We start from the raw sequence: 12,810 nt of genomic DNA on the forward strand, positions 1-12,810 counted from the left end.
ATGAATTTTAATGGCACTTGAGATGACCTGCTCCATGACCTTCCCTGGCACCGAGGTCAGACTGACAGGTCTCTAGTTTCCTGGATCATCCTTTCTGCCTCTCTTGTAGATGGGTGTCACATTTGCCACCCTCCAGTCCAATGGGACCTCCCCAGTTAGCCATGACTTCAGTTAAATCATGGAAAGCGGCTTGGCGAGCACATCTGCCAACTCTTTCAGCACCCTTGGGTGTAACCCATCGGGTCCCACAGACTTGTGTGCATCCAAGTGGTGTAGCAGGTCTCTGACCACCTCCTCTTCAACTGTGCTGACCTCATTCTGCTTCCCATCTCCCAGCTCATGAGGCTGGGTGTTCAGGGAACAGCCAGTTCCACTGCTAAAGACTGAGGCAAAGTAGGCGTTGAGCACCTCAGCCTTTTCCTCATCCTTTGTTACCATGTTTCCCTCTGCATCCAGTAAAGGAGGGAGATTTTCCCTAATCCTCCTTTTGCTGTTAATGAATTTATAGAAACATTTTTTATTATCCTTAACAGCTGTAGCCAAGCTGAGTTCTAACTGCGCTTTGGCTCTCCTAATGTTCCCCCTGCATAACTTCACTACATCTTTATAGTCTTCATGAGAGACCTGGCCCCTCTTCCAAAGGCAATAGATTCTCCTTTTGTTCTTGAGATCCAGCCAAAGGTCCCTGTTTAGCCAGACCAGTCTCCTTCCCTGCCTGCTTGTTTTTTGGCACGTGGCAACAGCCTGCTCCTGTGCTGTTAAGACTTCTACTCAATGAAATTCCATGTAGTGTAGTGTAATGCAGTCACTGTAGAAATTTAGTGCCGTATAGTGTGTTCCAGCATGTTGTTCTCTACACATCCTGTGCAATAGATAGATTTCTCTTCCTTACTGTTGACACAGGTAGCAAAGATACAGAACTGTGAAGAAAGGACTTTCTGAGCAAAGAAAAGAGTAAGTACTGGACTAGTTTACCCCTTCAAGTAAGTTTGAAATAAAAACTAGACAGAGACATTTATTCAAAATGCGGTTCTGCTTTTGCTCGTTTACCCTTTACTGCCTGCCCTCATTACCTCACAGGTACATCTCTTCTCCCTGCTCTCCTACTCAAGTTATTGCAAGCATCTCACTGAACATAAGTTTGCTACAAGGTAATTTTAATTCTCTTAACTGAGCCTCTCAATTGGGTCTTCAAAACTAAAATAGCTTATAACATCATTCTGAAGGCATTTAAAGCACTCGTCACTAAAAAATAAAAAATTCTAATCTGTAAGGAAAAATTCCCAAATCCCATCCCTGCAATCTTTAGTTTGTTCCTTGAAAGAATTATAGTTCTTGTTCACTAATCTTTATCCAGATTCTTTGGTATATAGTACCAGTATCCAAGCATAAAGTAACAGTGGGGCTGAGTATTCTGATTTCACTGATGAGACTAAAGAGCAGTAAAGAGCAGTAGACAGCTATTTTATGTGAGAGGTTTTTCTAGATATTTCTGTAGCAATAACTTTGGAAGTACAGATAGAGTACATTGCTTTGCCAGATAGCATCAGTTCAACTTTTTTTTTTTTTTTTTTTTTTTGACAGGTAATTACTTTATGGTGTAAGAACCTGAAGGAATGAGGGAAAAAGGAAAACATTATATTGCTGAGTAATTAATTTTATTTATTTCAGATTAAAACATCAAATACATGTTTATCTCAGGAAGATAATGTATTAAGTTTTAAATTTGATTTTAAGTTGGTATTCAAAACTATTTGAAAGTAACCTTTGACTGTATGCACAAAACACTATTTCTCTGATACTGAAATGAGGGTTGTGTCTTCTACCAATAACCATCTTGATTTGAAATATGGAACCATTTGAAATTTAACTGAATTGAATTGGTTCCATTTTTGAAAGGTTCCATCCAACAAATCTAAGACAGAAACACTGATATAAGAAGCACAGACTTTAACCAACACTTGTTTATTCTAGTGGGTCTCCTCACAGTGAAATGTTTTGCAACTGTTCATAAGGGTACTCAGGATCACAAACTAATTAATACTGTATTTTTTAAAATCTATCATCATTCTACATGTATAAGCACTGACAACTGGAATTTAAGGATGTGCTAAGAAAGTAGTATGTATCTTAAAGTGGATTAGAACATGCTCTTACCTACCTTCAGATTAAACAGAAATCCATTTAGAAAAAGCATGAATACAGGTTGACATGATAAACACATTTTAAAGTATGCCTGATTATCTTAATTCAGCATTTATCTCTACTTGCTGGAAAATGCATTATCAAATATTTAAGGTTTTCTTTATCTAAACAGGGGATTAATTATGGCATTTTCAATAGCACTATAGAATAACTGACAAAACTCTTGCATTTTCACAGCTGCTGTTACACACTTATCTGAAAAAAAATATTAATCTAAGCATAACTAAATATTCTCCTTAAGTAGCTTAACATAGTTTTTTGTGTTTTTCTTTTAAAGAAAACCATCATCATCATAAGAACCATGTCGAAAATGCTATTGAACAAATAATGCAATACAGAATGTCTCACAGGTTATGTAAAGAGCTCAAAGAACAAATGTTTTTAAAAACACATCATCTGGTAAAATCTTCATCCTACACAACCCACACAGCATTCCCTGCCCCCGCTGCCCCCTCCCCCCTCAAAAAAAAAAAAAAAAAAGTAGTAGACACGAAACATCCCAGGTGCTGGTAAAACAATTTCCTTATTTTCCTTGCAACATTGGAATAGCTTCATTGTGCGTTCATTTTCTAGCCACTCAGTTGCCTTCTTCTTTCTTTCTGACTCTATTGTGTGTGAGTAGCAAGACCATTTTTATAGATATGTAGAGAGGAACACTGCTTCATCTGTTCAACTAACTGCAATAACCAATTGTTTCAAACCTGTGAACAATTAGTAGCAACTCTTTGTACAAATTCTAATCTGCATAATTTCACATCTTGTGAAAATCTAGTATAAGTCTGTGAGACAATATGAAAGTCCCTAGGTGATCTTTTTGATTGTAAAGGACTGGAAACAATATCTCAGTGCAAACCATTTTAAAGATGCAGAAAGAAGCCAAACACCTGTTTTGGAAAGCATGAAGTGGAATCTAGTCCAATTTATGGTGATAAAGCTTGATGCATCAGAAGGTTAAACACCTTTGGAAGATATCTGGCACTCAGCCTCTATTATCAGGTTAAACCAGATGCGATTGTAGAGGATGTGTGCCTATAAAAATGCTCAAATCTCACCTTCTGTTTTCCTGGATGCAACTAAACATCAAATAGCAATTTTTTACAGAAAAAAAGTTAAGTAAAACCATTTAATAGAATCTATAAAAAATTAAATCTGAATGCGAAAAAGAAACTTTTTACTCTAGGAATGAGTTAAGCCAGAATCAGAAGCAGGAACATATGACTTATCCAGTCCCACCCAACTTATAAATTTTAGAATTTGCTATGAATGACCTAAATTTATACCAAAAACAATTTAAAATGTTCAAGACATTCAATAGTAGTTTCTACTTCAGCATTAAACACTTCAGGGAACGGAATACTAGGAGGAGAAGAAAAAGGAACACTCTCAGAAAACATTTTTCTTTGGCATGCAAGCCTCACTATTAAGACCCTTGTTTCATATCTGGTTAATTAAAATGCAGTATATTAAAATATAGTACCTTATAACACATGCATAGAGACCGCTGTCTTGTACCACTGTCGGTCGGAACCAAATGGAGTCTTCTTCTTTACTCATTCTAATTCCATCAAAAGCTATAGGTTCCTCAAAATCTCCAGGTCCAGAGCTTTTGTACCACATCAAACTAAGTCCAGCACTTTGGGCTAGGGAGTAGTTAGCTCTAATATATCCATAAAAAAGTGCACATTTTATACGAACAGGTTCTCCCACTAGAACTTGATATTTCTTGTAATCCACAGACCAGTCAGTGCATCCATCAGCTAAAAGATAAGAGAAAATGAAAAAAGATTATCAAAGGCTTCAGAGAGCACTATTCACACAGCAACCTTTACTGTGGGAAAGCATTGCATTTAGGAAAAGGTCCATTGTGCGACTAGCAGTACTTTTTTGATCCCTGAAAAATTAACTGCATTTTCACACTGTTAACGTCATGTACTTGTCTACGCAGAACAGAGTTTTTATGAGATTTCGTGTTTAATGTTGATAACTTCTGAGATAACTGAGCAATTGCTCTTTTTTTCTTTTGTGGAACTCCAGCATGACCAGTTATAAATACTGGAGTGAAATTAGTGCAACACAGAGGCCATGTGGTACACAGGGTGTCATAATCTGTGACCTTCATCAATCAAGTACCTTCAGGGTAACCATGTAATGAAAGCAGATATTACTCAGTCTCAGAAGACAGTAGGACAAGCAGCTGTGGCCTATACCAGAAAGTGTGAAAGTTTGGGTTAGATTTGAAGGAGGAGAAGAAACTGTCTTAACAATAAGAGCAATAAGAACAAATGTGAAAAAAGATACTGCCAGGAAAATTACTGTCAGTATTTTTAATGGATTATTCAAAAACAAGTTAAGCAGCTCTTACTTGGAATTCCTGACTTTCTAGAAGTACATTAAAAATTAATTTAAATGATTAATGTTTTTTATATTTTCCTGTCCTGATTAGCAATAATTCTAGAATAATTTTCATATTCTTCACATGTTGAATATCAGCCACTACCAATATTGTTTGTTCCACAATAACTGTTCATCAGAAAGCAATACTAGATTTAACTTTCTGAACCCCAGCAACAAAACCAAACCTCAAAACTAAAAAAACCCCACCCAATCTCCCTCCCTCTTCCTCATTATTTTTAGTTAAGAATACCAAAAAACAAAACAAAAAAAAGGAATAGATACTTTATACAATGGCTTCCTTAAAAAAAGCTTATGGTTTTCTTAAGGAATTTCAACCATGGAAAACCACCATTGGGTTCACTGAGGTGTCCAACCTCAGCTACTTAATAAGGCCCCTGTTCCAGTCAGTAGAAAGCAATCACTACATCCAAAGGACAATTTATTTCATCTTAAAATGAATATTTATGACTTGTATAAATATTTGGTCTTTGAACTTAACACTTCTTTTTATTAATTTTAAAAGAGCTTGGACAGCTAGTTAACTTAGAAAATCGACTTTCACAAAACAAAATTCACATCAAATGCCTCTCACCCTAGAGCTGGTTGAATAGTGACTTTTAACCGAGAATTCAAGCTACTGTGCAAGATAAAGCAGTATTAGCATTTTAAACATAGACAATGTTTTCATCTCTTATTTCATAGAATAGCATGCCAGATAGTGATTTTTGAGATTTACATTTGGATAATACCACAGTACTTATTATAAATAACAAAATAAGAAAGACACAAACATCTCCACTCATCACTGTGTAAGTAGTAACCTAAGTTGATACAACATTGAAAGATGGACAAAACAAGAATAAAAACTTTAGAATCAATTTGCATTGCACATAGAGAACTATATCATATATTATCTATCATATATGGATTGTTTCCTCCTGTGTTTACTTTTGAGACAAAGAAGGGACAGTAATATGTCCCTGTTTCAATTTTCCTACCCAACACTCCCTAAAAATTGGTAACCATTAGAAGGCCATAATAAGACATAGAGGTACTCTTGCAGAAATTGAAGTGAACAGAGACAAGACTATGCTTCCCGATAGGACTTAAGAAAATAACTTTCATTTATTTCAGAAGTCATTTACATCTTTGATAATTTCATTTTTTACTGTTTTGAAAGAGCATTCTCTCTCTGATCTGATTGTGTTTCTCTCTGCTTCTAAATTCCCATGCCAAAAACTAATTAACAGGCACCTCTAAGCAGGGTTAATTCCATTATATAAGTTAAGAGGTAATAACTTCTTCATCATACTTTATTAACAACTTGTAATCTTGCCTTTCATTGCCTAATTAAGTTATAAACTTTGGTTTATAGTATTAGACTGCTAGTCATGTTTTCTCTCTCATCAGTTCTAATGGTTCCTTGAGCTTGATGAATCCATAAGAACACATTGCAGAATAACACCAACTCTGTTTCAAGCCTTCATATCAAGTGAAGGATTAACTATGCAGAGCAGATATCCTTGACTTTATAACCTTGACTATGTTCCTCATGAAAAAGTGCTATGGATCACTTTGCAGACCAGTTTAGTAGGCTTAAGCAAACATGTTAGCAGGTATTCTATACTCACATGCAAAACCAAAGGGAATATTACTAAACTTTTGAAAATTAACATTATCAAAGTTCAGTTCCTGAGTTTTAAGAAGAATGTCAACAATAGATTGAATATGTAAGTATTATATTTACATTAATGCTCTGTGAAACAGTTATTTCAAATACATAATTTGGATGACATTTCTATGGAAGGAGAATACTAATCAAAAAATTCCTAAATGCCTAGATTTGTCTAAAGTTTCAGTTAAAACTTCATATCGCAAAGTACAACCAACACTACATTTGAAGGTAACCATCTACTGAACTATTTAGTCATTTGTTGGCCTGACCACATCAATATGTCCACCAGATAGTTTAAGAGAATATCGATTTAACCAAATATAAATACTGGCATGCTCATAATATTATGGATTTGTATTTTATGTTTTATCTTGTGGTGCACCCTAGGGGTCAATACTAGGTCAAATCCTGTTTAACATCTTCAGTAATGATCTGGATGATGGGGCAGAGTGTACCTTCAGCAAGTTTGATGACGACACAAAACTGAAAGGAGTGGCTGATACACCAGAGCATCACACTGCCATCCAGAGGATCCTCAACAAGGCTGGAGAAATGGACTGACAGGAACCTCATGAAGTTCAACAAGGAGAAGTGTAAAATCCTGCACCTGGGGAGGAACAACCCCAGGCACCAAGATGTGCTGTGGGACACCCAGCTGGAAAGCACTTGGCAGAAAAGGACCTGTGGTCCTGGTAGATACCAAGTTGAACATGAACCATCAATATGCCCTTGCGGCAAAAAAGATATGCTGAGCTGTCAGTTGGGCGAGGGAGGTGATCCTTCCTCTCTACTCAGTACTAGTGAGGCCACACCTGGAGTACTGTGTCGAGTTCTGGGCTCCTCAATACAAGAGAGACATGGACAGACTGAAGAGAGTCCAATAAAGGGTCACAAAGATGAATAAGGGTCTGGAGCATCTCCCCTATGAGCACAGACTGAGAGCTGAGACTGTTTAACCTAAAGAAAGGAAGGCTGAGGGGGCATCTTATTAATTAATAAAATATCTGAAAGGAGGGTGGAAACAGGATGGAGTCAGGCTCTTTCTACTGATGCCCAGTGACAAGATAAAGGCAATGGGCACAAACTGAAATACAGAAGGCTCTTTCTGAACATTGAGAAACACTTTTTAACTAAGTGTGTCTGAACATTGGCACAGGTTTCCTAGGGAGATTGTGGAGTCTCCATCCTTAGATATACTCAAAAGCCATCTGGACATGGTGCTGGACAACCATTTCTAGGTGGCCGTGCTTGAGCAGGGGTTTGGACCAGATGACTTCCAGAGGTCCCTTCCAACCTCAGCCATTCTTTAATTCTGTGATTTATTACAGTCACATTCAGTGATAATCTTCAGAAAACGTGTGTCCTCTTCTCAATGTGGTCTTTCAATGAAGTGAACATGACAGTTCACATGACAGAAATATACCAGTTAAACTCTGCCAACACTGACATTTAAGTTACTTAGAACTGTAATAACCTTATTACAGCTGGAAGCTTTAATACCTTAAAAATTTTCCAGGAAATACTTCACACTACTGCTCAGCCAATCTGCCTTCATCTATGAGAAGGTGCTAATGCAGTTTTGACAGATATAATAGAAGTTCATATTTCTCATCATAAGACACAGACACCCTTCTGTGATATTTTGTGGTAACAGTGATATTTCAGGAGATAACTGCCTGTCTGTGCTTAAAATGCTCCTATTCTGCTGTAACTGAGGAGTATAAACAAAGGCTTAAAACCAAATAATGGAAAGAAAAATAGACTGTTGTGCCCTTATAATGAGATTACTCTGAATACTCAGACAAGATGATAGCATGCATGCACTGTAACTGACACTTCCTATGTACACTCTGCATGTGGTGTATAGAGCACAAAAGCACTTGTCAGTCTAGGAAAACTTGGATATATCAAAAACCTAATTAAAATCCTGATTTCAAATTCCTTGAACTATATAGATACATTTTAAAAGACCCAAAGATTAATTATATTCATTATGCCTTTCACATTCATAGAAATCTTTAGATTTTTCTATTGACATTGGCACCTTAAAATGTTACAAATTTGCATGTTAAACAGTTGTGTTACTGCTTCATAAATAGGGACAGAGAAGAGCAAAGGCTTAATGTTTGTTCAGACTTGTTAGTATTAAATACATTGAGGGAATTTTATTTAGTTTTGTATTCTAACTGTGGTTCATTTCTATTTGGATTGGATTTTCTTCTTTTCTTTGTGTATAAGTAGGGCATTGACCAAATAAAATATGTAACATTTCCCTTCTTAATTACAGCTGCTACTGACACACAGTGAACACCTACATTTATGCTGGTTCAAAACAACTGTGGGAAAAAAAAATACACTCAAGATTTTTTAATGTTTCCATTTCTATTGTCACATCATCAAGAAGTCAATCATCTTTTATTTTATTTTATAAATTAGAAAATACTTGAATAATTCAACAGTTTTGAAATTTCAGAACTGCCTTCAAATGAATGGTTGTAGTCCCTGATCTCCATTTTAATATGCTGCCAGTTATTGCTAAACATAGAATGAATATCATTCACTCAGGTATTTCCTTGAGTGATTTCAGGGTATGAAATAAACCACACTACATCACTGTCCTAATAATGAGATCGTTCTGTTGGATAAACAAGCTTTTTTCAGTCTGTACCTGCTGATAGGACCCAGCACACAGAATATTTAACATTACTGAAAAGATCTTCCCCTTCATTTTTCAGGATCTTATGTACCATTTTCAAGGCAAAATTCAGTGCTGGAAAGGAAAAAAAAATAAAGCTAATAACTCCTGGGTCCACTGCTACAACCTGGCTTTATTTAAAAGCATCAATTCAATTTATAGGTTTCAGAGTTAGTAGAGGTCTTCAAGTTTCCAATACATTGGTGGAAATCTGAATTCTGGATATCTAAACAATTTAGGTCTGACAGTTGAAAACAGTTTTCCTTATACATTTATACAGTAAGAGTAAAGTCTCCTAAATTTATTGCACATAATAATATTTAGTGACATAAAAATTAACAGATTTATTTTTTCCTGCTTATCTGTGTTTGTAGTTCTGTTCTTAATGTAATTTCCTACAGAAAGGTTTAGGCAATGTCACTGTGTCTTCTATTTATTTCTCAGACACTTCAGGGCTTTTGAACACATTAGGCATTTGCAACCAAGTCTGACAAAGAAGTGATCACATAAATTGTGAAAAATTGATATGTAAGGAAAAAAGCTGGGAACTTGTCAAGGAGGGCATTAGCAGATGCAGAAATAAAATGGTAGTACATAGGGAGAGTAAAAATGATGGGTAGAGAAAATTAACAAAGGATATTGTAGCAGAGCAGCTAAGATTTTGAGGGAGGGTGGAGACGTATGGGGCAAGTCAAGAAAACAGATTTTCCTTAACTGTCTGTTCATACAATAACTTTTCAAAAGTTTATCAAGTGATGAATAAGACTTGAGATTATTTTCTTTAAAACAATTTTCACAACAATATTTTACCATGAAAATCACAGTCTGTTCTGAATTATCTCTTTTTACCCTGCTTGTTTCTTTTTTTTTGCTTTTTGCTTAGACTAGCTAGCATTAAAAAAGGAAAAAAAAAATCAAGATTTTGTACTTTATAGTACACTCATTACTGTGCCTGAGCCAATTAGCTCTATGCAACACAACACATGGTATTCTAATGTGTGTTCTCATCATGAAGAAATGTGACGATTATCTATTTTTGGTTTGTATATCCTTTCATTTGCTATAAAAATGAACTCTGACATGAATGAAGAAGCAGAGTTTAGAAATGCAACACACTATGGAGATGAGACAACATGGTCAGTTCTATTCTTAGACCACTTAGATTTTGTACTTTCAAAAAAGTACCAGTATAAAATTGGAAACAAGAAAAAATACGGATTTATCATAGGTACTAATGTTTTCAAATGCCCATGTCAAGTATATTTTATACATGATTAAATATCCTTTTGCACTGACTGCTATTACAGCTTCGCACATGACTATGCTGCACTTCTATTTGAGATAGCATTTTCATTTCGAAATGGCATTTTCCATTCTCCTGAAAACTCTTGCAAAAATTATGTTATAGGCTAAAAACTTACATATTTCGTTCTCAGTCTAGAAGTGTGAAGTGGCTGGTATGAGTGGGTGCCAGTAAGGGAAAAGAAGATGTTGAAGGACATTTGTGTGTTTCTGTGTGTTACTTTCTTTCAATTATTCATTTTCAACTCAGAGACCATCTGTATATTTACAGTTACAGCATAGAGGTGGCAGCATAATGTAATCAACAGCCACAAAACACAAGAATATGTTTACTAAATTAATTTCCAAAGCCTGATTTTAAACTGCATTAGTGTTCAGTGCCCATCTGAAATGAATTGTTTCTTGTTTGATATATTTACTATACATATTTATTTGAGGACAGTTCTACATCCTCTGTTTCTTTTGTGGCTCTACTAGAGTATCTGCAGTTGGTTTTGGACCTTAAGAATGCAGGTGTCTTTTCTCCCTGCTCCCCAAACATACTATGATTTATTTTGAAAGATAACTTCTACTCAGTGCCACTGTCATATAATTGCTACTGTTAACTATACGATTTAGATATGGAATCTCAACATTACTATGTGAGGAAGTGAAGTCTGGTATGTATTGGTCTTAGATTTCCCTCTGGAATTGCAAATGTCTAACACAAAATAGTAACCCAACCTGAAGAGAAACTACCATGGGAAGTGGATACACAAATTTCTAAAAATTGAACAAGCTAGGATGTCTTTTAGAAAGATTTCCAAGGAAAGACAATCTCTGGGCCATACTGGTGTATCATGTTGTATTGCAGATGGCAAATTATTTAATCTCTTCCATAATCTCTTATTATTGAAAGTGCTTCTGAAAATACATTCAGTTCTCCAGTAGCTTCATTTTGGAGATTATGAGGAAGAGCAAGAATTTCTTCATGTTGGAATTTCAGTAGCACTTGAATAGCAGCTGTACTTTATAACTTTAAACTTTTTCCTACAAAGAACGCAACTGCTGAATAACACAAACAAGTTGCTGAATATGCTGAACTGTGATAACTAAGTATGTGAAGACTCAACACCTGGAGTAAATATGAGAAAATTCAGCAGATTAGTTCATAATATAAGAGGATTAAAATTAATCAAATTATTATATGTGCATAGGAGACTGCAAACACCTTGTTGCTGTGTCTTAGCTGGTAGAAATTCCTTAAGCTACATTGTCATGACTATGTGACTAGGACTTCAGAAATTAAAAGAATTGCAGTGAGTGTTTCAGAACAGCTGAGATCCAAAGAAACACTGTTTATTTCAAACAGATTTTGAATCAAAGGATTTTTTTTCAATTTAAAGTGTTGAAGATTAAAAGTTCTAACCATATAATTATTAAGTATACGTACACCATGAGGTAGTCAGCAGTACTACATTTTAAAAAAATAATTGCGTATTTCTGTTTATTAATCTGTCCTACATTACTTTCACTCTTAAAATACTGGGAGATAGCTAATATATTGAAACTGTGACCTTGGATTGACAATATCAATATTCTTTGTCAAAGTATGTTAACTGCATACAACTATGGATTTTGATGACTATTTATTGCCTATAGGTAGTCCTATCAGACTCAAACTGTAGACACAGATTTATTTAAAGCCATATATGTGTCACATAGACATTTGTATTTATAACTGCAACTAAATAGAAGTTAAAATACGGTATAACATTTAAGAGCATAAAGCAGTTCTGGGAAGGATTTTGTTTTTCTTCACTCAATATGACAAAATTACGCATTTCTCCCAAAGTTGACAAGAATTTTTAAATAATCTTCAGTGCACATCACTGCTTCAATTTGATTAACTGTGTGTGCATTACCATGCAAAAGAACTGACCTAGTAATTACAGTGTTCCCGGACAGGGATATGATGTCAATATTTATATCAATAAGATAATACAAATGTATGGTGTCATCAGGAATCCATCACATAAGGCTTTGGTAATCATCAATGCTTTTGAGACATTCCAGAAACATTTTAAACACTTGAGGATAGAATAAATTCTTCTTCTCGTAGAAGTTGTTGGGCAGGTAAGTGGAACAGAGGTGGACTCAAAGGCTGAGCCTGGGAGGAGGGAGGGAGGCATGGGGGCAGAGAGGTCTGGAAGGGCAGCTGCTTTATGGGCTGGTTACAGCTGTCATGGCACCAATGTGTGTCCTGGCAATGAGCACCGCTGCACTGGGAGACAAGAGGGTTTTTCCACATGATAGGTCAGACCAGGATCTGTGTTGTCCTACCATCAGACAGGGGTAAATAATGATTAAAGATGGGAATCAAAAAAACCCAAAACGACACCATCCATGTAGCTGTCTCTTCAGCAGGTGACACATTTACTTTAAAACACAGTTGTCCTTTTTAACAGAGATAAGTCTATTCTATGTTGTGCGATTACATATCTTAACAAATTGCAAAAAATATATGTTGCCAACAGATGCTGCTAAATTTTTGGAATAC

At 35.6% G+C, this 12,810-nt stretch overlaps 1 protein-coding gene across 1 annotated transcript in view; it reads right to left on the reverse strand.

The window, feature by feature from the left end:
• Positions 1-12,810, reverse strand: part of IL1RAPL1 (interleukin 1 receptor accessory protein like 1) — a 792,200-nt gene that overhangs the window by 372,315 nt on the left and 407,075 nt on the right. The window contains exon 3 of the mRNA XM_074816883.1: positions 3,683-3,962. Coding sequence (XP_074672984.1) covers positions 3,683-3,962 — 280 coding nt within the window. The remainder of the gene's footprint in view (positions 1-3,682; positions 3,963-12,810) is intronic.

Source organism: Strix aluco, chromosome 2 (genome assembly GCF_031877795.1).
Source record: "Strix aluco isolate bStrAlu1 chromosome 2, bStrAlu1.hap1, whole genome shotgun sequence".
Lineage (NCBI taxonomy): Eukaryota > Metazoa > Chordata > Aves > Strigiformes > Strigidae > Strix > Strix aluco.